Genomic DNA, 26,347 nt, shown 5'->3' on the forward strand with positions numbered 1-26,347 from the left:
GAGAGGGTCGGACAGAATGCGCCTCTCAGTGCCCACACCCAGTGGTTGGACTTCCTGCGGGGGCTGCTGTTGGGTTTTGTCCCCCCGTCTGCCCATTCATAGCTCGGGGATGAGAGGAAGGGAGCCAGTGGTAACTGCATGAACTGTGCGTGTGTGTGTGTGTGTTTGAGTGGTGAGAATCGGATGAGAAGGGGAGAGAGGGGAGGGAGGTGGGGTAGGCGGAGGTTGAGGATTAGGGAATTAGAACTCCAAAGCGAGGGGGGGAAGAAGAGGGGGGAGGGCTAGGGGGGGCTGCGCCTTTTGTTGGTTTTTCCTCAGCCGCCCCCGCCGTCCCTTCGGCCCTTTTTCTGCCGGGGTTCTGCCTGTAGGCTGCAGCTGTGGCCTGCCACCCTGTGCCCTGCATCTCAATGAGCCACGGGCCGCCTTGCTCCAGAGGAGAGGGGGGCTCCCTGATGCGGGGGGTCACCGCTGAGCCCCGGCAACCGCAAACTCCGCCCCCGCACTTTCCTGCCCCCCTCCACCCCTACCCACCCACTAACCCACTCACCCAAACCCCCCTGCTCTTGAGCCACCACCGCCACCACCGCTCTGTGCCGGGCTTTCCAGCGCTGCCCGGGCTACCCATCTACCCGTTGGCCCCCTCTCGCTGTGACCATATAAGGCAGCGTCGGCCTCGCATGCCATCCTCAACTGTCCAGGAGTTTGGGCTCTTTCGTTTTCTTCCCTTTTCTCTTTATGTCTTCCTGACACCCCCTCCCCTCCCCTCCTCTGCCCTCCTCTCCTCTCCGAACCACTTTTGTTGGCCCCTCTCTCTCCCATGCAGCTGGATGGGGGGGTCTCCATTGCCAGGGCTTTGGCAGCAGCATCAACAGGTTGCGGGGAAGGGCCACCCTGGCCTCCGATGTAGCCCTCTCTGTCTCTTGCCCTTATCCCTCCTCTCTTTCTCTCTCTCTGTCGCTGCGGTTGCTGCTGCTACCCCAACAGGAAAAAAAAAAAGCAAGGGGGATGGAGGGGGAGGGGGGGCACGATGGAGGCTGCCCCTCTTTCTCACGCTCATAAGAAAGCCCTCACTTCTTCTCTGTGGTGAGTGACACCTGCTGATTACCATAGAGACACTGTGGGAAGTTCCCCCCCTGCCACACTGGGGCTGAGATTTGCCCCCTCTCCCTGGGTAAACAAGCAGTCCATGGATTAGTTAACTGGGTTACTGCATGGCAAACAAATAAACACACATTATTTAGAGCAAATTAGTGCCAATGAACTCTCAATGACCAGTGTAAGATCTAACACCCTAAAACAAGCAAGGAATAAACTGCACGGGGAAGGAGGATGGAGGATAGAGGAGGAAAGAGGAGGGTGGGGGGGGGCATCCAGCTGTTTCAAATTGTAGAGACCGAGTTCCTCCTAAAAGTATGATAAAACCCTCTGTGCTTCCTGTGAGTCGTCTGTAAAGAATGCTCCGAGCAGCGGAGTGAGCTGATGTGGAGGATGCAAGGCGTATCCGAGCGCGCACACTCCGCTCTCAGTCCGCAGACAGCTGAGCATCCCTCCGTCTCCCTGCCCCTCCCTCCGCTGGAGAGAGGTGCCAGTGATGTGATTGATGTTGGAGACTTGGGGGGAGGTGGGGGGGGGGGTGGGGGGGCTTTTTCGCCGGTCCATAGCCGCTTCCGCCGTGGGTCTGAGTTGTCAGCAGGGTCATTATCCTAGCAACAGGGCGGTGGGTGGGGAGCGTGTGCTGGAAGCTGGAGGGGGGGATGATGGAGGGAGGGGAGGCGCGGACAGAAGCGGAGAGGAGAGATGGATGATGATGAAGAAGAAGAAGACTGTGGGAGTAAAGATGGAAGAAAAGAAGAAACGGAAGAGCAGAGACGGAGGTGAAGGCGAGCGGCACAGTTGTGGCGAGCAGGCGGACTCTGCACAGCAAAGTAAGCACGCAGCGGGCCTGCAGTGAGAGGAGGCGAGCGGTGAAGGTGCCACCTCCCTCAGCCTCCTGGTCGCCCCCCCCACCACCACCACCACACACCCCCACTCTGCCAGCCAGCCTGCCTGCCTGCCGACAGCTGCACCCCAGTAATTTACTTCTCTCCACCACATTTAGCAGGAAGACTGCTTCCCATTACCCGGAGCAGGGGGTCTCCGCTGACGGCCAGACACCCCGGCCAGGGCCCCGGCTTCCCGGCGTGACACCCTCTGCTGCTGGACCCTGCCCACGGGGGCTCCGCTCCCAGAGCTGTCTGCCACTTAACTCTGCACTGCTGTTTATCAGTTTGGATGTGGCGGAGGATGTAACCAGAAAAAAAGTTTAGGCCTGTTTGTTGCAAAGTTATCTGCAGGAAGATCAGCAAGTCTTACAACATGCTTTACAGCTGCTACATCACTATAGAAATCAACTGTATTCTGCTCCACAAAAAGCCCTTTATCTCTCAGTTTCTCTGGCTTGTTTTTTCATCCTTTGTTCACAGGTTTTTATAATTAATATTTTAGAGAAAGTCAAGAAAGCCACTCTTCCTTAAATCCTGACATACTTTTAGCTTATCTCTTGAATTCTTCTTCATAGGCTGTGATGTTAAAGGTCCAGTGTGTAATATCTGTCAAGGTTTATTGGCAAAATCTGAATATACTACAAATGAATATATTTGGATAAGTGTATAAACGCTATAAAACAAAATCCGTTTGGTTTTCATAGCCTTATAATTCTTCTTTAGCAACGGTCTTGCTTAGAGAGTGTTGCCATCTTCCGCCGCCATGTTTGTACAGAATGGAAAATCCAGCCAATCAGAGGGCATGGTTCAAGAGTTTCAAGAGTTAAATAAACTAATAATCTAGTAAATAAACAATAGAATTATTTAATAGATAAATAATAGAATCAGAATGCTAGATGTCACTGCTTTCCCCTCATTTTACACACTGGACCTTTAAGCTACATATAAGTTAGTGTTCATTGTATAGCTAGATAAAAACTAAATAAATTCCATCTTTTAAAAAAAAATAATCCAAAAATAAACCTTCAAAATTATTCCACTACTGTAAACTACTGATAAATCATCAGCTAAAAGGAACCAGATTCATAAGTTTTTATTATTTGTAATTTTTGCATACTTGGACATATGTTCTTTTATACTTAGTTTAAAAAAAATGTGCAGAAAGGAATGTGCATTTAACTTTGACTTAAACAACAACATAGTAGCTCTTAAACATATGATCCACAATATAAATATATACTATATAAAACTACTGAAGCACAGAAGGTGTGTTTCTAATTACTGCAACACATCGATGATGTTTTAAGAAAAAAAAAGCAGAAATAATTTGGGGTTGATGTTGAAAGACTAAGTCATTTCATGTGCACTTGAGACTTCTTTGTGAAATGCCTGACACTGTAGTTGAAACTATCGGCAAACGGGATGAGCTATTGCTCCAGCCCTGCAGTATGTAATGTGTGTGTGTGTGTGTTTGCGTACTGCAGCAGTGTGTGGCCCATGACAGCCATAATGAGGGGATGTGTAGGAGCCTGGGCGAGCCCAGCAGCAGAGCTGGCAGCAAGTCAAAGTCCTGAAGTCCTGAGACAGTCAGCATTGCAGCATCATGAGACATTTTTAATCAGGTGGGTCTGTTTCTTTGAAGAGCAGGAAACAGCACATTCCCTCGCCGAGCTCGTACAGAGGAGACTAATACAAACGTGGAGATGTTGGCTGAGCCGTCGGAGGCCTGCTCACCAGATGCACTTATATTCCAAAAAGATGAAAAACAAAACAAAAAGGAGTTTCATCTACGCCGACTACTGTGCCTGGTGTTTCGCAGCACCCATGCATGCCTCCTCTCCCCTCCCCTCACCTCACCTCCCTTCATTCCCACCCTGCGTCTCATGCGCTCTCCTGGACCACCAACAAGGTCTCGCTCGGAGGAGCAGCTCACGGGTGTCCTTCAGCCACATGACCGGCGAAGGAGCAAATCAGCTCATGCGCTCCAACCCAAACCACGAGAGGGTCTGTGTGGCACGTCGCACACAGCATCCATCCACTCTGCTGAGGGCCGACTGGGTCACTGAGCAATGTTCTGGGAACATCACAAAGACACTGCACAACTTCTGTCTCTCTCTCTCTCTCCCTCTCTCTCCCTCTGTCTGTCCCTTCATCTCTCCCTCGCTATCTCCACTGGTGTGCTCTTCTCTGCTTTCCCCTCCCTCTCCCTCAGCCCATGCCTCCTCTCATGAGCCGGAGCCAGCTGAGCGTGCTACCCAAATCCAACAGTTGTTGCGGCCTTCGTTAGCCTAACGAGGGGGCCGGCTCTTTATACTTGTCAGGGAGCAAATGAGTCAAACAAACAAGGGCCAGGGAAGAGGGGAGGACAAGCGAGCGCTGTTCTGTTGAGCTTCACTGGGTTCTTGGCCGCAGCGCTTCCCTGGAAACTAGGGAACCCACAATCTGCCTCTTTGATGTCTGATGATGCTCTGGCTTTGATGGAAACTTTGGAAAAACACACTTGCAAAAAAAAAAAAAAAAAAGAAAGAAAGAAATAACATGCTACTCGGTCTCTGTGGCCACTAGAGGCCGTAGGCACATTCAGAGTGTGTGGGTGCACTCTGAAGGATCTAAAAGGGAAGCAGCATTTGAGGACATATAACAACTGGTTATGATAGTAACAACAAAGTTACAGTGTTTTCGCAAGCGCCGCGCTGCGATGCCGTCGGCGCCGAGGGCGACGGGTAATGTCCTGCTGCTGGTGCGACTTCGGATTAAATATGCTTCACACTCTCCATACACTGGCACATTTGCATATGCATGTCCAGACGTACACATCCGTCCCCGCTCCTGTCCGGCCTTGGCTGCTTCGTCTCGCATTCCAAAACTGTCCCCCCCCCCTCCCCCCCAAAAAAAACAAAACAAGATAACAACAGTCACAACAACACAGCAACACATCCCCAGCAGCGTCCACCAGCCAGACGCATTACCGCAGCGCAAGGTTTAAAAAGGAGAAAGTATCAAGGTGTGTCCTTCACAATGAGATCATTTCACTGAGTGCAGTCTGTCTGGAAACGAGCGAGGCCAAGAATCTGCAGCTCTAATGACAGATCAGCCTCGACGGAGCGCTCAGGCACGGCGCTCGCGGCCGGGGTTTCTTGCAGGGGATCTCTGCAGAGTTTATGCGTGCGTGTTGAACATGATTAATCAAAGAGGAATCAAAGAGCGAAGCGTGAGTGGCGTTGAAGCTGTTCAGCTGCAGGCACCAGAGCTGCAGCGGCTCTCCGTCTCTGTGTGTGGGCACGTGACTAGCAGACGACGAAACATTTACCACTTACCTGCTCAGGTTTATTTTTTCTTTTTAAGTATTTTTTAGGGGGGGTTTGCCTTTAAAGGAGACATATGCCTCCTTTCCACAAATTAAAATTGTTCCCAGATTTATCTTTGATATTGCTTTGGTCAAAATACCCCACGGATCAAACATCACAGCTCTTTTCATCCTCTCAAAAGATTTTTTTGTCAATTCTCACAAGACAAACACCCAAATATGTTAAAGAGCCTTCAAAAAGTGATATTTCCATAATATGTTCCCTTTAATTGATGGTGTAGTTGAGAGAGACAGGAAATAGGGAAGCAGAGGGGGAATGACATGCAGCAAAGGGCCGCCCGAGTTGGGATTCAATGCGGTGCCTGGCTGCATATGGGGGGCACCTGCTCTGCTCTGCTCTGCTCTAACCCACTGAGCCAAACGACGGCCCGTACCTGCTCTGGTTAAGCCACGGTTCCGTGTCCGAGAAAAACTCGCACACAATGTTGACGGAAGCACGCAGGGGCCGTCCCCTTTGTACGACATTAAATTAGTGTTTTGAGTGCACACATGGGAGTAATGAGCACGCTGAACGCACTTGGAAGCGGTATAAGCCATTTATTATTACGCCCACATGCTGATGTGAGTCACTTGGGTGGCGCCACCACCGCACACGCACGCACTCACACACACAGGGAGGAAAAAAAAAAAAAAATCCACTCAAGGTGCATCACGGGATGATGGCGGTTGAGCGGGGGCTGCCTGGCTGAAGTGATGGACACCGGGAGAGGGCCGCTGCAGGTTCACCTTCTGTGCAGTGACTCTGGGGCAAAGACTGCATGACAGTGACGCGACACTAAAAGCCTTCCTGTCAAGGCGGCAGGCGGACGCCCTCCAATCAAAACACGGCGGCTCTGGGTGACATTTCACAGGGCACAGCTGCTGGGCTGCGACAGCATGCCAACTCACTATTCCTGAAGGGTTGTTTGTTTAGTGTGTGTGTGTGTGTGTGTGTGTGTCACAGCTAGAAGGGTGTCTGTGTGTGTGTGTGTGTGTGTGTGTGTGTGTGTGTGTGTGTGTGTGTGTGTGTGTGTGTGTGTGTGCACATGTACTGCCACACACAACCTGAGTGTTTTTCTAACAGTCACTATTTGACTACTGTTGTAGTTATATTTTTACGCAGGCCTTCAGCCGCCGTCCTCTGTTCTTTATCAGCGCAGCCCGCAGGCGTGTGAAAATGGACATATGTCAGTATTGTTGTGTGTAGCGATGAAAACAAGCAGCAGCAGAGTGTACCAAATCTAAACACCGGTGATGAATGACCTTTTGGCTTGTCGTCGGACCACGCAAATGTGATTTTTTTTTACATGTTCCCTTCCGGAGAAAAGAGTTTCCTTTTCTACGGTAGCTTTGTCCCAAAATAGAAACACAGTTTGCATCTAAGGCCTCTGGTGAGTAACACAAATCTAATTCATCACATGAATTGCGCTTTCTAGGTAGATGTGCAGGCTTCTCAGAAACCCACGATTGTGGATTAGATAAAGGTCGAAATAGCTATATTTAATTTTTGTGAGATACTTCTAACTTGTATCGCTGGTCTATACTCGACAGAACACAATGTTTCTGTTATACCCGCTGCATTTAAACCTGTTGACACCATTTCTTTAGAGTCTAATGAAGCCACGATTACAACAACTTTGCAGAGGTGCTTCTCCTGATCGGTTCAATCGGCTGTCCATACCATGCCACTGTATAGGTCAGTGGATATTGGTGAGTGAGTTTTATCCACTTAAGTTGAAAGCATACACAGCTTCAACTTTTCAAAGCGGGGTAGAAACAATGAGCTTCATGAGTCATGGTTGGTGTGAGCATTGACTTCTATGGTTAAAAAGGACAAATACATACACAGATGGTACAACCTCGACCTATCAGCTGTGTGTGATTAATATTTATCCTGTCAATAACTCAATCCTAATCCTAAACTAAACTCATGTGTAGTTGGTTTACTGACCCTGCTGTTGATTAAATAAAAACCCGACAAACAAAAAACACTGGGAACTTTTTTTCTGATACCGCCCAAACAGCAACCAGAGGTTTTATCCCTCCGCTCGCTGGAACAGCCAGGGTGTGTCTGCCTGGGACCGACTGAGCCGAACCAGGCTGACCCTTTCCTAAAACAGCAGCCTGTTATGCTCTCAGCCCAGGCCTTGAGGAGGAGGGGAGCGAGGGCTCACACACACCGCAGCAGCACTCAGTTCCCCCCCTCCAGTGTCCCAGTAACTCTCCTAGTAGAGACCTGCTCCCATCACCTCGTCCTCCTGAGTCAGAATCTTGGTTTTCCCCCCCTTCGCCCCTCTTCCTGTGAAAACGCCTGCTTCTCTGGCACTGGGCCCTGGAGCCTTCAGCGGTTTTGGAAAGGTTCCTTATCCTATTTTGCCCCCGTTGTCGGCGGCGGCGGTGGTGGTGGTGGTGGAGCAGTGGGCTCCGCGAGGCAGGCGCAGTTTGAAGGCAGAGTCAGTATGCACACATAAAGCTGCTCAAAGCCAGCAGGTATGTGAGGAATGCCTCTTCGTCCAAACAACAGGACTCACGCCCGATACGGAGCCACGCCACGCCGCACAGCGCTGTCAGAGCAGCTAAATGTGTGGGGGGGGGGGCGCTGGGGACACGCTGCTGCAACTGGACGGCTCTACTCTGCATTAGATCTGGCACGCTGCCTGTTTAAATAGGTTGACCCGGTGATCGATCAAACTCGGGGACGTACTGTTACTTGCGCGTCCGTCGTCGGGTTTCTGCACTTTTTTAGAAAACAAAATCCGTCTACTCCGGCGAACTACAGTAAACTCTCGCTAATCCGAGCACCTCAGGAATGAAGGTCATGCGGATTTGTGAAATATCTCAACAATTAGTCGAAAAAAAAATGTTGAATCGCTGTACTGTACTCAAATCAACACCCCAAAAAATACAGGAGATGAAAGCGGTGCCGTGCGTGCGCCAAGTGCGGTTGGTCTGCAGTTTAAATGTGTTTATCGTACAGATATCAAAAAAGGGATTCTGTAGTATTTACATCATGAAGTTATTTAAGAGCCTTTGCATATTTTGTGGTCAGTGCCAGCTCGGTTAGGCCACAGGTTTGCACAGTTGAGCTTTTTTAGTGCAGGAGGTGATAATGACTGCACTAGATCTGGACTCAACTGTAAACAAACAGATAAAAGAGGACGTCCAGTGAATGATGAGCTGCAAACACTAATCATCTTAAGAAACCCCTTCACAGACAAACTGTCAATAGCAAAAGTATCTATCAATTTACCTCTTTTATGCAGCCATCCCTCCTTGACGATCACCACATTGGTCATGTTGGTGGGCAGGGTGGAGGATCCAGGTTTCCCACAGGAAGAGACACAGCTTCGTTTCCCAAGTTTGCTTGACGCAGCCCTGTGCAGGAGCCTGGAGACGGGGTCCTCGGGTTTACAGCCGCCTTCTCAATGGTGGTTACCTATTAGTCCAAGAAGAGTAAAAATTAGCCTCGTATTGAGGTGGAAGAGTTTTTCCACTTGTCTGAATATTAACCCTCGGGTCAACACGGGCGGAGAGAGAGGAGAGGCGGCGGAATCGAGAAGATCCTTGTGATTTATGGCCCAGTTAGCGGAGTATATACGCTCAGACCACAGCGCATGTGGAACCTGCTCCACGTCAAGGTTCAAATATCTGTGTAAGGCCGTGGTTTTTGGCATTTACAATGAAGTCTCCCGTATTGGAAAATTCCATGCTGTTCGCACACAACAACCATTCCTGATCCTGATAGACTGGCTGTTGTTTTTTTTCTTCTTTTTCTTCTTTTGCTCGTGACCAGAGGAGCAGTGAGTTAGAAAACAGTGTCATCAAATAATCCCCTTGCAGGATTCACTATTATGAATTTATTTTGCAGTTGCACAGCTTATGGTTTTGGTACAATAGGTCTTGGATCTTTGTTAAAATCCTATTCAATAAATGCTTTCATGCACTTTTTTCGAGAACTGTATCTTTTTAACCTGGATTTATTCTGTGAATAAGTGACAGGAAAGTGTCAATTTTAAGGGATTTGTACAGGTTTGAAGAATGTGATGTTTTAGTTTGAACCGTGCTACACGTGCAGATTTTTGTTGTGGCTAAAACAATGGACGTTGGACTTCAAGGGCCGTGAAGCAAAATTATTTCCCACATTGAAATTATTTTTCGTCAACTTATATACTGCTAAAAAAAAAAAAGAGGTTCAACTGTTCTTTTACACCATTGTCTGTCACTTCAAATTGACTTTTTTTATTGTGTGGTTACCAAAGTCATTGATTTTTTTTTTGTTAATAAGAACTAGTTAAAGGGATAGTTCAACATTTTGGCAAATTCACCCTATAGTCATAGGGGGTACTAGGTTCATTATCTTTAATCATCGGTGCATGTTGTTTTGAGATCTGCGGGGCAGAGACGCAAGCTGCTCAGCGAACATAATTGAGGTGAATGGTACAGGTCCCCTGTCCCTAAAAACGCATCAAAATACACAAACCAACAACTCCAAAATTCTCTCGTGGAGAAGTTGTGACCTGCACATTCAACACGCTATGAAATAATCATGTAACATTACGAGTTGTTTTCTAAGTAAATGCGTAACGGAAACTACATTTCAGACACGGCTGCTGGGCGGAGTGATTTCAAAAGTAAGTAGTTCTGAGTGTTTGCTTTGTGTGTGGTAATGTTACATAATTATACATGAATATTTCACAACTTACAACTTGTCCACGAGAGCGTTTTGGAGTTGTTGGATTGTGGATTTTATGAGTTTGATTAGGGACAAGGGACTACTGTATGTAGGCTACCGTTACCTGAGCAGCTCACGTCTCTGCCCCGTGGATCTCAAAACAACATGCACCAACAATTAAAGGTAATGAACCTACCTCTGTGACAATAGGGATTATGGCAATGGGCAAATTTGCCAAAATGTTGAACTATCCCTTTAATATTTTTTTCTGATTTACATTGCTGTCTGTTGACTGACAACCCTGCACGACATTATCCCATCAGTATTGTGTCTGTTTAAATAAAAGCAGAAAATAAATACAGCTGAGGTCCAAATATCATATCAAATGATCAATAGATATAATAGAATATCAACATCCATTGACGAGCCACTAAATGGTCTTTGAAATGAGAATGTTTTGTCATTGTGTTGATTTTAGATCACCTAATTTAAGATATTCACTAGAGAAAAACATCCTTTTCCATGACAACAAGGCAAACTGCCATCTGCTGATGAAGATCATGTGATATGATTAAAAGCTCCAGGAACAGCAACTGAAATGGGCCTCAAGGTGAGATCTTTCTGTCAGAATTTTTTTTTTTTTTTTAAATGGCTGTGAAGAGAGGGCACATTGTTTACTGCTCTCCACCGCATCTGTGACTGTTGCTGTTTTTATTCACACCCGACATGTGGTGGAAGCAAACTGCTGCCACATTCAGATAAAGTAAATTGTGTGAGAGGGTCTTCAGAGTAAAGTGCAGTATGGAAACTTAATGTAGGCAAAAGCTCAAGACTGCAGCAACGGTCCCCCGTCTGTTGAAACTCTAAAGTCAAAAACGTATGAGACAAAACCAGAGCAAAGTCATCTGATAAAAACCAACGGTGCTGAACTCCACCATCAGCCACACGTAGCTACTAAAAGAAACTGCAGGCTATCATAACCCCGAGCACTTGACCTTTTGATTCATTCAGTGCTTGTTTTATGATATAAATGCAGCTTTGAGCGTGGGGCAGAAGCAGCGGAATGATCAATCGCCATGCTTATTCACACAAATGTCACATACTGCAGCAGGCAATCTCTGACCATCGACTGAAATCAATTTTTGCCTGCTGCTGCTGCTCCGTCAGAGTAAAAGCCATCAAAAGAGAGCTCTGTTTGAGTGGCCCCATCCAGCTTACTGGTGGGGACAACAACAGGAAGTGGATGTGACTATTGACAGACTACGAGTCATATCAGTACAGCCCCAGGCTCGAGCACATCTGTCGGTGAATGTGCGATCAAAAACACGCCTTTTTTTTTTTTTTTTTTAAACTTCCATTCTGCTCACTTCCATTCAACGAGCAGAAGCGAGTTTATGAAAGCAGGGGTTTATTTTCGCTCGGTGTTTTTGTTTATTGCACTGGGGTTGTGGTGCTTGTGTCACACAGTCGATGTTGGAAGGATCTCGGGAGAGGGATTTTGAAAAAAAAAAAAAAAAAAAAAGCACACTGAGTGCAATTCAAAAGTTGGGATCACACAAACCGTTGGATCCCTTTGGCATCTTGGTGTGTACTCTGTGACACAGGCACGCACACATTATATACACATTGGGATACATCACACAAACAAACCGGAGCGCACACACACCACAGCCAAAAAAAAAAAAAAAAAAAAAAAAAAGCAACACATGCACAAGACCGGCTCTGGAGCCACAACAGAGCGCTGCTGTTTTAATGGGAGCGACCTGTTGCTACTGCGGCCTGTGTGGAAAAGCTGGGCTGCTGCCAGCGCTGCAGCCAGCAGCCACTGAATGAACCCAGTACCCTGACAGCGGGTCACATGGTGCTCAGGCCTCTGGGCCACCGCCTGCCTGCCTGCCTGCCTGCCTGCCTGCCCGCCTGCCTGCCTACCCGCCTGCCCTGCCGTCCATGCAGCTCTCAATCATTCATCTTTCCGGCTCCGGCTCCAGGGGCTCTCACCTCATTCAATGCAAATCAGAGTCGTGCAGCAAAAAGATACCACACACACACACACACACACACTCTGAGCCTGTCACCGGGCCAGAGAGGACAGCCCAAAGTGTTTACGACAGGAAGCAGAAAATCAGGCCGACATCACCACACTACTTCCTTCATCACAGATCGATAGATACAAGACCGTTTCTTTTTTTTTTTTTTGCTCTATTTTTCTGCTGTAAACAACTGTGTCAGCAGCTGGCTGTAGGGTTACACGGGGACAACGTTACACACAAATATCTAACAAAAAGAAAAGAGAAAGCATCAAACCTGCTCACCTGTTGTTGCTGAAAGCGACACGTTTGCGTCCCAATGAGACAATGAAGTGTGATGTACTACGCTGTGCCAAGTTCCTCTTTCAAGTTCCCTGAAAACACATCACTATTGATAAGAAGATTTTGAGTAGGTGGCGGAGCTGAATGCTACAAACCACAGCTAGTGTAACCTTGAAAGCCAAAGGAGGCCCCGCTGCTTTAATCCTATGATGACATGAACGGCAACCCCTCTATGACTCACTAACTGTTAATGTATTCAATTTCACACTGTTCAGACAAAGCCAGGCGCTATATTCAAAAACATATAGACTCATTCCACGCAGAATTAAGACATCAGGGTCCTTGCCTTTTCTTTTTTTTTTTTTTTTTTTTTAAATCTGTGGTAATGTGAAAATGCTTGACCTTTGTGAGCACGAGCAACGAGTAAACAAGATGAATGAAACAAAGAGTATTCTCAGTTTTGTGACACAGACTGAAAGCAGAAGTGTAACGTGATGCTGACTGACTGACGGTGGGCCGCCATCACCCCGAGCATCACCTGCCTGCCTGTCTGTCCACTCCTGTAGACTAGACACAGACGGAGGCCACGAGTCTGCCTCTCTGTGTGTGTGTGTGTGTGTGTGTGTGTGTGTGTGTGCGTATGTGTGTGTGTACCAGGACAAAATTTCAAACAACATTCCTCAGATTCTGCATGCAACTGGTGGCACATTTGCGTCAACGGGGGCTTGCGAGGGGATTGGGTGGGAGGTGACTGGAATTTTCTAAATAGAACAGGGACAAGCCAAGCAGTCACCGGCGGCTGCATCATTACACCAGCTTGTTACGTCTTCCCTGGGTCACATGCCAAGTCCCCCTCCCCACCAGCCCCCTTTGCGTACACACACTCTGAAGAGACGTAGTCCCATGACTGATAAAAAAAAAACATTTTGATACTAAAAGGCGTAACGGGTACAACATGCCCGAGGACAATGTTCTCCTCTCCGTTAAGTTAACTGTACATTGCATATTATTATGTGACCTCTGGGAGACAAACAGTGACAACAACAAGCTAACAAGTTTTTTTTATCTGGAGTCCTTCACATCTGGCATGATGTCCATGAAACCTGTGCAGCCGAGGAACTTTTCCATGCAAACTCCCATCGGTTTTTTACATCACAGACAACCACCTGATAAAGACTCCTACGAAAACAAACCCCGCTTCACAAAGGAGCCCTGTAGTTAAACATGATTTAGTAAACACATGCTGTCATAACTGTCAGCACTGTAGGTGGCATGATAACAGTGAGGAGAGTGAAACCTATCACAATAACACTGGCCCACATGCATTATCCCACCGTGCTGATGACTAGAGAGGATGAAGGTCGTGTGGATTTGTGAAATATCTCAACAATTAGTCGAAAAATTTTGAATCCCTATAGGCCTACTGTACTCAAATTAACACCCAAAATACAGGAGATGGAAGCTGCTGTTTGTGCACCAAGTCTGCAGTTTTAATGTGTTTATCATACTTATCAATCATGAAGTTATTTAAGAGCCTTTGGGTATTCTGTGGTCAGTGCCAGCTTGGTTAGGCCACAGGTTTGCACAGTTGAGCTTTTATAGTGCAGGAGGTGATAATATGACTGCACTAGATCTGGACTCAACTGTAAACACACAGATAAAAGAAACCAGAGGACGTCCAGTGAATGATGAGCTGCAAACACTAATCATCTTAATTCAAGCACTGCAAAGGTTCAAATGCACAGAAACCACATATTAAATCAAACTGCCAATAACAAACGTAGGCCATCTATCAATGTACCTATTTTTACTGTCATCACTGTAGGTGGCATGATAACAGTGAGGAGAGTGAAAGCCCATCACAATAACACTAACCCACATGCTGATTACTAGAGAGGGGGGAAAAAATAAGACAATAACAGATAGTGTTATTTCTCCAGTGACCTCCCTGTGGATCAGAGGGGTCCCCATGCAGCCGTGGACCCCATTTTGAGAGGCAGCACATGAGAGAGAGAAAGGTGGTGGTGGGGGGGGACAACACGTCACAACAGAGATGTAGCACTTCATATCAGTGCGCCTGGATGGAGGAGAGAGCAGCAACAGGCTAGCAAAGCTGGTGACTAGACGTAAAATGGTTGTCTGGTGATTAACTCCTCAGTCAAAGCAGTAAACACACGCTGAGCTACTTCATAACAATGAATGAACCGCTCTCTCGTTGAGCTCATTTGTTTTCATTGACCTCGGTACGAGCACACAAAAAAACTACTTTCTCGTAGAGACGAGCCGTTCAAAGTAACATGACTGCAGATATTTTGGCCCGAGGGCTGCGTCTCAAAAGTGGTCATTGTCAAAAATGAATGGTTAACATTACAAAGACGCAGTGTTGTTTGAGGGAAGAAGAAAAAAACAACAAGGCGTTATAATTCACCGCGGGACCTTTTGTAAGCCCTCGACTTTACTGCTTTAAAAAACCAAAACAACAACTTGCAACGGCGACGTGAAGTCAGGAAAGTACCTCATTTCAGGTTTGCATTTAGCGATAGAAAGGATATGGGGCCTAGCAGGGCAGCTTGGGTGAGAATAACCGCATCCCATGTAAGTACAATGGGGACCTACCCTGTCTAGCTGTCGACCTCTTGTAGTTAACCATGCGAAGGAAACGCGGACATTTACCTGGACGGGGATTCAACAGTGTGTCCGTCTCATTATAGGGAGCTGTTTCGGCGGTATATTAAGTTGATAAGTCCTTCAACAATCTGGACAAAGTGCTCTCATTTACTCCGTTTCTCTTGCCTTTCTTCCACTACACCTCCCAAACGCGCAGTCTGCAATGCCTCTGTGGCAGTCTGCTCTCCCGGGTCCTAACGCCCGACCCTGTTTTTATGACTCGCACTCATAGGAGGAGTAGTAGGGCTGTCAGCCGACCCCATTGAAAAAAAAATCCTGCAGTGTTTCTATACGTGCTTATTCTGCATGGCCTCGTTGAACTCGGCGCTGTTTTATCTGTGCCGGTGGTATCCAAACTGTGGTCCGGGGACCCGCTGAGGCCCCAGCAGGCTGTACATCACAGTTGTTAACGTGCTCAAACAATCGCATGAGGTGATGTCTGCTACAGGAATGACTTTTTTAAAGTTACTGTTGGTAGTTAGTGATTTCATTTTTTGACAAATGAAATGATTTTCATTATTCTGCAAATTATTTTTCTGGGCTATTAAATGTCAGAAAATAGTTAGAGGTGTCCTTCACAGTTTTCCATTGCCTAAAATCACGGATATTGCTTTGTGTTGCAGACCAGCAATCAAAATAGCCCAAATTCCCAGCTTCACAAAAGCAGCTGGACCATGTGAATTTGATCCATTTTGACTTAAAGTTATAATCAAAATAGAATCTCAATCAATAAGCTTGTCAATTAATTTTATAATTATTTATACGTTTTCAACAGTAGTTTAATACCATTCAAAATTGTATTACAGCAACAATATAATCAAGAGTCATTTCATTGTGGATAATGTAATTTCATTATATGAAAATAGAAACATAAATATATTCCAATATGTAAAATATTGACTGCATGTGCTGAGGTATGAAAAGGAAAATTACATCCATCAGGGTGTTAAATCGTGTTTAGATGTACTTCTAAACTGTCTCACAGTTCACTCTATAGCAGTGTGTAGACTATAATTGCATGCTTCAAAAACATGCTAGAATAAAATAAATGTAATTACACAAACAATATACACAATAAAACCATTAGGATGCATAAAGGTTATGTAGATACAGACACACAAATATATAGTTGGCTATACATCAGCAAAAGTAGGTGGATATGGTTGATATAGTTTGGTTATATTGATAACTTTATTGTATTATATTTTTGTTCTCTGCTTTCAAAAATACATTCAAATAACTAACCTCTTTTTATTAAATAAGGTCTGTGAAAATGACCAAAAAATAAAATTCAAGTAAAGCATAAATAATGTGAAACAGACAAGCACCAGGCTAAAGCATGAGTTCTGAAATCAGATTCAAAGGAGGCTCATGAGCTGGCAAAGCACAGGGGTTATTGTCTTTCACATTGAAAACAACTTTATCTAATGTCCCCTCAGGACCTGGCTGTCAGACATGGAGTCCTGAATACTGTCGTAAAAATAATATTAAAATCAATTGGAAAAAATAACAAGTGAGTGGTGTGCTGGGTATGGTGCTGTTTACTTTCTGCAGCTCAGTGATTTATGGCGTATTTTGGAGACAACTAATTAGAGGTAATGACAGTAGTAGAAGGCCTGTTGATCGGAAAAAGACAGGCTTTCTGTCTGAGTTATTGTGGGATGGAAGGGGCCTTTGATATTTTCACTTAAAAGCCAAGATATGATGTGAACTTCAGCACTTGAACATAACATTTGTATTTCTAACTTTGTGGCCAAGGCTAAAATTATTCAAATGTACATTTTCAGCATTTTCTCTCTCTCTGTCTCTCTCTCTTTTTTTTTTTTTTTTTTTTTTTGGCACTTCAGCATATCTGATTTATCATGACTGAGACTGAAACAAGTCTGTTCTGGAGCTTTCCAACTGCATCACATTGTCTGCATGAATGAATGGACTGAAACCACAACAACTGTCAACAGATCCACCTCTGTGACACAGCAAAGAGGAAAAAAACAGTAAGTGGACTTTAATTAAGTAGGCATTATTATCTAGGCCTATGAGAACAAGAATAACCCCTGCTTAATTTTTTAATGCATCAATTGTCTCAGCATAATCTGCATAGATAATATAGATGGTAAAAATGTTGCATGTGTCCTGATTAATGGGTTTTTATCATCTTATAAAATTGCTTGTTATGACAGATTATTCAAGATTAAAGCTCATCTGCAGCCACAAAGACTTCCTCCCAGAGAGGTAGGAGCTAAACCAGCTGAGGACAGGTACAGACAGGTCAGTCAGTCACACTTAAAAAGAGTCAGAGATCCTCTGTATCAAAGCTCAGATGACTTGGTCATAGAGGGGAAAAAAAACCATTTCCTTCACATTAAAACTTCCGGAGACCTCTCACCTTCATATTGCCATCCAAGCTTTTGATCTACATCTGATGGTCTGACTTTTGAAGATGATATCTATTGACACATTATCTGTGAGCATGAGCAAGCTCAATCAGTGTAAACTGCAGAAGAGTATGATATAGGAATGGGAGAGCGTATTTGTGAAAAGTTGCACGATACCTGATAAATAATGTTGTGAGAACAGGAGGGCAGTGACAGCTGCCAGCCTTCCCTCCGTGATGAAAAACTCACTGGCCTCTGGCCTCTGTCTCTCAGCCCCCTCTGTTGTCATTTCCCCTCTTTGTCACTTACACTGTAATGTGCTCCTCGCCGCTACTATGCGTCAGCCATGCCAAGCTGTTCCTGTCATATACAGAAAGAGCTGACTGAGGGTATCCCACCTCCACCTCCTCCACCACCTCCTCCTCTTCCTCCTCCTCTGCCTCTGCCTCTGCCTCTGCACCCTCCTCAGCTGTCTCTGGCTGGTCTGGTGATGGGAATGCCTACCCCGTTGTTAGTTTTGCAGGTTCAAAGCAAAAACTAAAAAGATCAAAGAGTCAAAGTGAGATAAAACTGTCTTTCCTGCCATAGACTCATCTGCTCTCATCTTTTCTAGTCTACTTGCAGTGTCTGTGTCGGAATATCACATTCAGAGCAGAGCGGGGGCCGGCGAAGGAGAGCAGATAACATGTAGTAGCAACAATTAGACACAGAGGGGCAGGAGGGCCATAATAGGGAGGGGGAGGCTGGAGGGAGGAGGTGGGGGGGGTCCGACCAATACCACATCACCCGGCAACTGCAGTGCAATGTTGCTTGTATTGTCACATTATTTTCCAGGATGTATTATCCATCTGTTACGCAGCTACAGGTCTAAACATTCAAGACTGAGGCTCAGTGAGAAGCCGTATCTTTGAGCAGTGGAATTCTGAGTTCTTTCCCAGTGTCACACACAGAAAGAAACAAAACAAAATCACAAACTGGCCTAAAAGGGGTCTGCAACCTGCACGACATACAACACCTTTGATTGAGAGAAAACTTACTTCCTTGTAAAGAAAATATAGAAGGAGCCAGCTGCCAGTTAACTTTACTTAGCATAACAGCTAGCTTTGCTCTGTGAAAGTCTGTCTACCTCACTGCTAAAACTCATTAATTAACACATTTGTTTGATCTGCACAGAAGCCAAAGTGCGTAATTGAAAAGTTGAGGTTTTACATGCAGCTTCTGGAAAATGTCTCCCTCCCCTCCTGGGAGCAGCTGGACTCACAGCCACCGACCAACAACTGATCCACACATAACAAAAAAAAAAAACTTCAGCTGCCGTTTCCAGCTACATATTCTCTGTTCATCTAACTCTTAGAAAGAGAAATGTAGCCTATTTCCCCAAATATTGAATAACACTTTATTTATTTTAAATCACAAAAATTGTAGAGTTCAATGTGTACAAGTCCAATATATAACAACAACGGTGCAAACCTGCACCATAAATGAGGAATTCTCGCTCCCATGTTAAACAAAGGTTTTTCATGAAAGTGACAATAGAATAGAATTGAATGTGGCAATAAAGTATAATCCACCATACTGCTGCACCTTTAGATTGTTAAAGGGTAAAATACATCATCCCCATGTGAAATAAACAGAGGGATGCTTCATAGTTTATAGGGCACATCTGCAGTGGTTAACTTATCTACACTTTTTTCTCTCACATTTTTTTTCAATGCATCAGGATGTATCACCAGTGTCCTCAGCCCAGCTCCAGCTCCAGCTCCAGCTCTGAGCCCACCCCCATGATGAGACTCCGGTCCAGTTGGGGAGAGTGATGTGGTTCAACTGTGGTTGGATGGCTGGCTGGTTGGCCGGTCAGGCTACACTGGAATGCGGGGTCTTTTGTTTGTCTGAGAGAGGAGTGGGTCAGGGGGAGAATGCCATTGATGATTGCAGAGAGGAAGAATGAACCTCCAGGAAGTGTTCTCCCTCTCCCTCTCTCTTTCTCTCCCTCTCTCACCCGCTCCCCCACTCTCCCACTCTCATTCTCTCTCCCTCTCTCCCCGTCTCTATCTTTCTCTGTGTGTGAGAACCTTGGCCGTGCCGAGCCTCTCTCTCTGAGGCCACGGTCCCCAGGCACAACCACTGCTTTGTCTTGCCCTGTGAACACACACCCCTCCTCTACTGGGCGCCTACGTTTGCCAGGGCCAGAGAAACACAGGGCCACTGCTCCTATTCTTATCCACATCGCTGCCTCTGCATGGATGGTGTGTGTGTGTGTGTGTGTGTGTGTCTCGGTGCTGAATGGTAATTTGTTATTCATGTAACACATCACACACTTCAATAGGAACACTTGTGTATTCATTTAGTTTACAGGTGTATAGGAAGTCAGTCATCGTTTTTTTTGCTTTATTATCTAGGAGCATCCAATTAACCAGTGGAGTTTTTATTTAGAGACTGCAGCATTCTCCTGCTCGTGATCATCAGAGCTCAGAGATCCGCTCTCTGTGAAGTGAGTCCTAACAGCCCGGACTAAAAATGGAATAAAGCAGTAAGTGGATAAGAATCTAGCCGGTGGCCCCTTCCGACCAGTGGCTGCCGCCTCCCGTCACATTGCTCATTCCCCTCTGTGTCAGAAGGCTGTGAGGAGCTGCAAATGGCCCTTTCAAAACACACGACAGCTGGAACACAGGGCAAAGGTGACCGAGGCAGTTGGGGGAGCACAGGGAGGAACAGGAGGAGGGAGGAGAGGGGGAGGGGGGGAGGAGGAGGAGGAGGAGGGGGGCACGAGATGAGCAGCTGCAACCTCGAGCCCCTGTTCCTCCACCGTGCCACCATCTCTACAGCTTTAACAATTACGGAGCAGGACTCGGAAGAGTGTGAGGGTGTGTTTTTAAAATAGCTAATGTCTTAAAAACTTACACAAATGAATGGCTTTTTTTTTTTTTTTTTTAACGTCACCCTGCCTGTCTCAAGACGACTTGAGTTAAATAAAACACAACGAGGACCTGTGGTGTGGTCTGGAAAAAAACAAAAGGCACTGGTGGTGATTTGGTGCCAGGGAATTCCACAACCCCAAAGCAGGATTAGAGAGAACAGCCCTTAAAAGTTCCCCCCAAAAAAGACCACTGACCCTCGAAATCACAAAGCGAGATTTACAATTCTTTTATCAGTTTGGATAACCTTCACAAATACCAAGTCTTTGTAACACAAAAAGTGTGTTTTATTTTTATTTTTTCAACCACAGCAGGAATAAAAAAGAAGGGGGCAACATTTTTGGGAGGCTTGTTACAGTAAATGAGCCAAAATTTTAAATCTGGGTTTAAACTTTTACAAATCCCATTATCTTCAAACAGATCTGGATACTTCTGAGAAAAGACCAAGCAACTCGTTTAGCTTACAGTTTGATATTAAAAAAAAAAAAAAATTAAAAGACTAGAATTTGGTTTCAGTTGTGTCACTTGTCTGCTTCCTGCTCCACTTCAGGCTCCTACAGAGTGAGACAGAAGCCCCCTCCTCTCCACTCCTCACCCCTCCCCCCCCGTTCAAGGGACAGGTGTTTTAATAAGACAGCCAATTGATGTTCCCAGTGTACTCTGCTACTTGCTGCCGCTGTGCGAATTCACAGAGTAGTAACCCAACTTATTGTGGGCTCTCCGCGCGATATCGCGAGACTTGTGCCATTATCAACCTGCTTGACACACAGCAGCGCTGAGTGCAGCCTGCCTTGCCAGGGTCGGACTGTGGAAGCTCAAGAAACGACGAGGGAGAGAAGCGAACATCTGGCCGCACATCATGAAAGGAAATCGGCGCTTTTAAGGAGAAAAAGACGACGAAGTAGGCGGAAGTGAATGTGAGTACGGTGTTTCGGTGGCTCGGAGCGGAGAAAGCGAAAGTTATAGGAGTGTGTGTCCCCCCTTCTCTCTCTCTCTCGCCGCTTCGTTCAGCGCAGTTGGCTTTTGCTGCGAGTTCCTCTGCTGTTTAAAAGGATCCCAGCAATGCGTTTTCCCGACACGGACACGGAGCTCGGTTTACTGCGCCCTCCGCTCTCCTCCTCCCTACACTTTTTTCTTATTTTATTATAATCGATCGTTAACTTCTTTGCGCGGATTTTCCACACAGATGCACGGTGGCATCAAACTTTAATATTCACTTTGACTTTACTTTTCCTTTTTTTTCTCTCTCCTCCTCTTTGTCATCTGCCTTTTCTGGTTTGAATTAACACCCTTTAAAGAACCCCCCCCTCCTCCCCTCCACATACACACACACACACACACACAGCTGTGCGCGTGTGCGTGCTCTGTGCGTAAAAAAAGGGGGCCACAAAGCGTTTTTTCTCCTCATCCGCGGACATCGAGTTGCGGTTTAGTGGTGTTGATATCAGATCGTCTGAGATAGGAAAAAAAGTTAGACATGCGTTATTTCTCAACGATCCCCTCACTTCAAGTAAGTTGAGTTTCTTTCTTCTTCTTTTTTTTTGCACTGCGTAGCCCAGAGTTAACATATGGCATAAAGGGGAGCACAGCTGGAGGTAGCGTTTCCATTGCGGTGATGTCAGAGCAGCTGACTCCACAGCTTGCAGTGTAATTAGCAAACAGAGCAGCAGTTTACTCACTCCGCTCTGCTCTTATTTTTTTTCACGCCAGCCTCTCTCTCTCTCTTTCTCTCTCTCCGATGGACGGGCGCGATCATTCCCAGCCACACTTGCTTGTTCTGTAAACACCTCTGTTGTGTGTGCGTTTGGGAACGCACCGGCGCGTCGCCATTCGCTTAAAAATTTCTTTTGGGGGTGGGTGGGAGAAGGAGCGCAAGAAGTATAGGAGAACTGCAGGTCTGACGGACAACCGACAACCCACTATATAGCCTGTATAGCGTTAGGTATCCGTGGATCCGTTTACACCGTGAAACATGGGTGGGTGAGCGTGTCCTGCATCACTCAAGTTGGATAAAGTGTTAGCTGGAGGCGGTTAGAGCGCTGAAAGCCTTATCTGAATGAAGTTTGGACATTTGCTATGATTTAATGAACTTGAGTGTGTATGTGTATGTGAATGTGAATGTGTGTGTGGAAGCGCGGCAGGTGTAAGGTCATGTGTGTGTGTGTGTTTGTGTTTGCTGACACTTTGTAATCGTTTGCGTTATTTGAGCTGAAGTTATTATTTCTCCCATTTCTCCGCTCTCTCTGTCACTTCGGTGTTTTTATTTATTTATTTATTTCCCTCTGGCATGCGACAGCAGCTCGACTGTGTGTGTGTGTCCTCCATTTCCCTCACCCACTATCCTGTTTTTCCTGTTTTTCATCAGGTTATGAAGGAAGAATGGAGTTCCCAGACCATAGCCGCCAGTTGCTGCAGTGTCTGAGTCAGCAGCGTCACCAAGGTTTCCTCTGTGACTGCACTGTTCTTGTCGGGGAGGCTCGATTCAAAGCGCACAGAGCCGTGCTGGCCTCCTGCAGCATGTACTTCCATCTCTTCTACAGGGACCAGCTAGACAAAAGGGACGTTGTGCATCTCAACAGTGACATTGTGACAGCCCCTGCTTTCAGTCTGCTCCTTGAATTTATGTATGAGGGGAAGTTGGAGTTCAGCACTCTGCCGGTGGAAGACGTCCTGGCAGCGGCCAGCTACCTCCACATGTACGACATAGTCAAAGTGTGTAAAGGCAGGCTGAAGGATAAGGAACTCTCCTCCCTGGATGAGAAGCTGGGCGAGGGTCTGGGACTGAGCTGTCTGGACAGGGACAACTCGTCGGACGGCGAGCTGCACAGTAAGCAGCTCATCCGGCGACAGCCCCAGACGCCGTCTCAGGGGCTTCACAGGGCCCCCCCGGCGGAAGAGTTTGACATGGACAAGAGCGAAGTCAGGCTGGCTGTCACAGATTGTGATAGGTCTGCACGGAGCAGGCAGAAGGCGAACGGTCACTCTGGCAGGTCCCCGGACCTTGTAAGTGTCAATTATGTGTCAGCAGAGGCCGAGCCCTGCGTCCAAACAGCTGGAAAAACAAAAGCTGATGTCAGTAGTTCCACCGTATCGCTGTCCCAGAGGTCCTGGGCTTCAGATGACATGGACTGTGCACTGGATTTGTCTTTCAAGCCTCTGTCTAGCAGAGATCCCTTACACCCCTCCTACGTCTCGGGACAGCTGGCCCTCGACAGCCAGCAGCAGGGCATTGAGCCACTTGTTAAAGACGAACACGACTTGCTGTCAGAGCAGGAGGACAGTGAGCCGACGAGCCCTGAGAGCCAGCGCTTTGGGAATAGCGCCAGGAGCTCGGTGGTGACAGGGTTCGCTGCCCTCTTCCCAGGCAACAACGGCTCCACAGCCGCCCTGCTCTCCCAGGAGGAGGACCTGATGGACGAGGAGGGGGGGAGGGAGGGCGCCCCGGGCAGGGAGCTGGAGGAGAGGAGGGGTCGGCTGCTGGGGGACAGCGAGGAGGAGGAGGAGGACGACCTGGCCTCTTCAGACATCTCCACGTCCAGCGGGGTGCTCCTGCCCCCGGGGCAACAGGTGTGCGTGTGCCCCCTCTGCAGCAAAGTCTTCCCCAGCCCCCACGTGCTGCAGCTGCACCTCAGCTCGCACTTCCGCGAGAAGGAAGGCGCCCGGTCCAAGCTGTCCCCCGACGGCTCGGTCCCCACCTGCATGCAGTGCAACAAGACCTTCTCCTGCATGTACACCCTCAAGCGCCACGAGCGCACGCACTCTGGCGAGAAGCCATACACCTGTGGCCAGTGTGGCAAGAGCTTCCAGTACTCGCATAACTTGAGTCGGCACGCTGTGGTTCACACACGTGAGAAGCCCCACGCCTGTAAGTGGTGTGAACGGCGCTTCACCCAGTCCGGGGACCTGTACCGCCACATCAGGAAGTTTCACTGTGGCCTTGTCAAGACTCTCGCCATTGGATAAAACACGCCTCACCAGTGCCATGACATGAGACGAGAATGTCTTTTCACACACTGAAATCTATCACCGAACAGTTTTCTTTAGTTTGTCGGAGACATATCTTTTTACGGATTCCACCCCACTCACCCACCCACCCACCCATGTGGCATTTTTCGAGTTTTAAAGATGTAGCAACTTTAAGACTGGATCTGCCCTCTGCAGCCGGACTGAGTCAAGAGGTTTGAAATGCCGGTTCAGAGGCAGACAGTCCGAAAGGTGCCACAGGCTTTTTTTTTTTCAAGATTAAAACATGGGTGCTGTGAAACTCAAGCTCTGGATCTGTGTTGGTGAAAGGTGAACAAATCAGATGATGCACTTGTTTTGTTTCGTGTCCTGTTTGTGTCAATCTGTCGTTGAGTTTATTCGATGAAAGCATCCATGTTCGTACCCTCTGGGTAAATGGGTGATGGCTAATCCTAACATTATGTTAATACAATCGTCAGAGTAGGTGAGACTTTGTGCACATGGGAGATCAGAACCGTCCGTGAGTAGCAATATATGATTTTTTTTTTTTTTTTAACTCCTACGTTTTTGTTATTTATTATTTGGGATTTGTTTAGTCCTTTTAACAAAGTAAACTATCATAAGGCAGCAAAACTAATGAAGTTTGACTACTGGAAGTATGATTATTATTTTTTTCACTGAAGTAGAATATATGTTTTTCTCTGTTTGATTGAAAAAAAACCTGGTTAGAGTTTTATGTTGTTTATAACAAGAGACAAGCAGACCATTATATCATCACATTTCTTTTTTGCCTTGGGGAGAGAGAGTTACCAGCTCTTTAGTTGCTAATGTGAGCGAGCGTACATCGATGAAACGGCCTTGTAATTGCTACTTCAAAACAAGTTGTATAATCAGAGGAGGGATGGAGAGTAGTTAAAAGCTAATGCCTGTAACACTGGTGCCTACTGAAGTTCTCTACACTTCACCTAGTGGACTTACTCAAAACAAGAATGAGATATATTGCGATGCCTTCTTGCCCAGTTCAGTGGCTTTTAAGGCCTTTTTTCTTTTTACGAAACCTGCATTACACTCCACATACCAGGCGATAACAAAGGTAACGAACGCCAACTGATCCACCAGTGTCCTTAATAATATTAATAATAATAATAATAATAAAAGTCAATTACAAGAAGGTAATAAAAAGCATATAAATCAATGAAACGTTCAACGGCTCGTTTGAGGTTTAAAAGGAAACAGTTAACGGTGAATTACCTTGTTATTTCCTGGTATGGCATTAAGGCTAACAGTACACTGACATGGTGTTGAAGGCGAGACCCTCAGCAGCCAGGGGACTGGGGAGTGGGGAGTGGGGGGGAGTGGGGAGTGGGAGGGAGGGAGGGGGGGGGGGGGTCACAGAGGGAAGACAGATGGATGTTCAGTGCTTTTGTCGGGGAACTGTTGTTCATCAGAAGCTGTGCCATTCAGCCCGAATCTACTGACTGTTTTCTTTCTTTGGAGCGAACTTTTTCACATTGTTGTATCTTGTTACTGTACTGTGTGTAAGTTACTACTGATGAAGCTGGAGGCCTTTTGTTGAGGCTCAAGTCCTTTTTTTTTTTTTTTTTTTTGGGAAGAATCTCCGGGCAAGGAAAAATGGGGGTTTCTTCCTGTCTGTTCACTTAGAGGCTGTATGAATTCTTAAAACAGGGGGCGTAGCACTAAAAGTTCATGATGTTTGTCTAATCTGTCCTGAGAAGACTTGATCAGAATTTATTTATTAGTTTTGACTTGGTTCAGGGTTTATTGTAGGTGTTAGTCCTTATTGCTATAAGCTTGAAAGACATCGCGTCTTGCCTAGCAATTTTGGTACTCATTAACTGGTGTCGGGGCTGTCTGTTTATTTTTCTCTGTGCAAATCAAGTTACTGTAACTGTATTTTAATATAACATGTAGAAACCTCTGCGAGAGATTCGTCACATGGAACATAGAGAAGCACTTGTTTTTAGCATGCATATAGTTTCAACACTATTGTCTAGGCTGCTATTTCTTACTATTTGTATATTTAATGTAAATATATATTCTATTTATCAAACTGTTTGTTTTTCCGTGTTACAACACACGTTAGGCGGAGAGAGGGAG

At 46.3% G+C, this 26,347-nt stretch overlaps 3 protein-coding genes across 5 annotated transcripts in view; 1 reads left to right on the forward strand and 2 right to left on the reverse strand.

The window, feature by feature from the left end:
- Window positions 1–15,141, reverse strand: part of akt1 (v-akt murine thymoma viral oncogene homolog 1) — a 34,810-nt gene extending 19,669 nt beyond the window's left edge. The window contains exons 1-2 of the mRNA XM_083998609.1: window positions 14,983–15,141; window positions 8,579–8,764 (exon numbers count right to left, since the gene is read on the reverse strand). Coding sequence (XP_083854735.1) covers window positions 8,579–8,624 — 46 coding nt within the window. The 5' untranslated portion in view covers window positions 8,625–8,764; window positions 14,983–15,141. The remainder of the gene's footprint in view (window positions 1–8,578; window positions 8,765–14,982) is intronic.
- adss1 (adenylosuccinate synthase 1) overlaps window positions 1–26,347 on the reverse strand; it is a 108,605-nt gene that overhangs the window by 66,322 nt on the left and 15,936 nt on the right. The window lies entirely within an intron of this gene.
- Window positions 21,030–24,783, forward strand: zbtb42 (zinc finger and BTB domain containing 42). Of its 3 annotated transcripts, none has more exons than XM_083997909.1 (2): window positions 21,030–21,183; window positions 22,632–24,783. In XM_083997909.1, exon 2 carries the CDS (start codon window positions 22,646–22,648, stop codon window positions 24,227–24,229), a length of 1,584 nt encoding a protein of 527 aa, XP_083854035.1. In that variant the 5' UTR covers window positions 21,030–21,183; window positions 22,632–22,645; the 3' UTR covers window positions 24,230–24,783. The 3 variants fall into 3 exon arrangements, with proteins under 3 accessions (XP_083854035.1, XP_083854036.1, XP_083854034.1); XM_083997910.1 differs by having other exon boundaries at window positions 21,064–21,167; XM_083997908.1 differs by lacking the exon at window positions 21,030–21,183 and adding an exon at window positions 21,984–22,242.

Source organism: Trachurus trachurus, assembly GCF_905171665.1.
Source record: "Trachurus trachurus genome assembly, chromosome: 22".
Taxonomy (NCBI): Eukaryota; Metazoa; Chordata; class Actinopteri; order Carangiformes; family Carangidae; genus Trachurus; species Trachurus trachurus.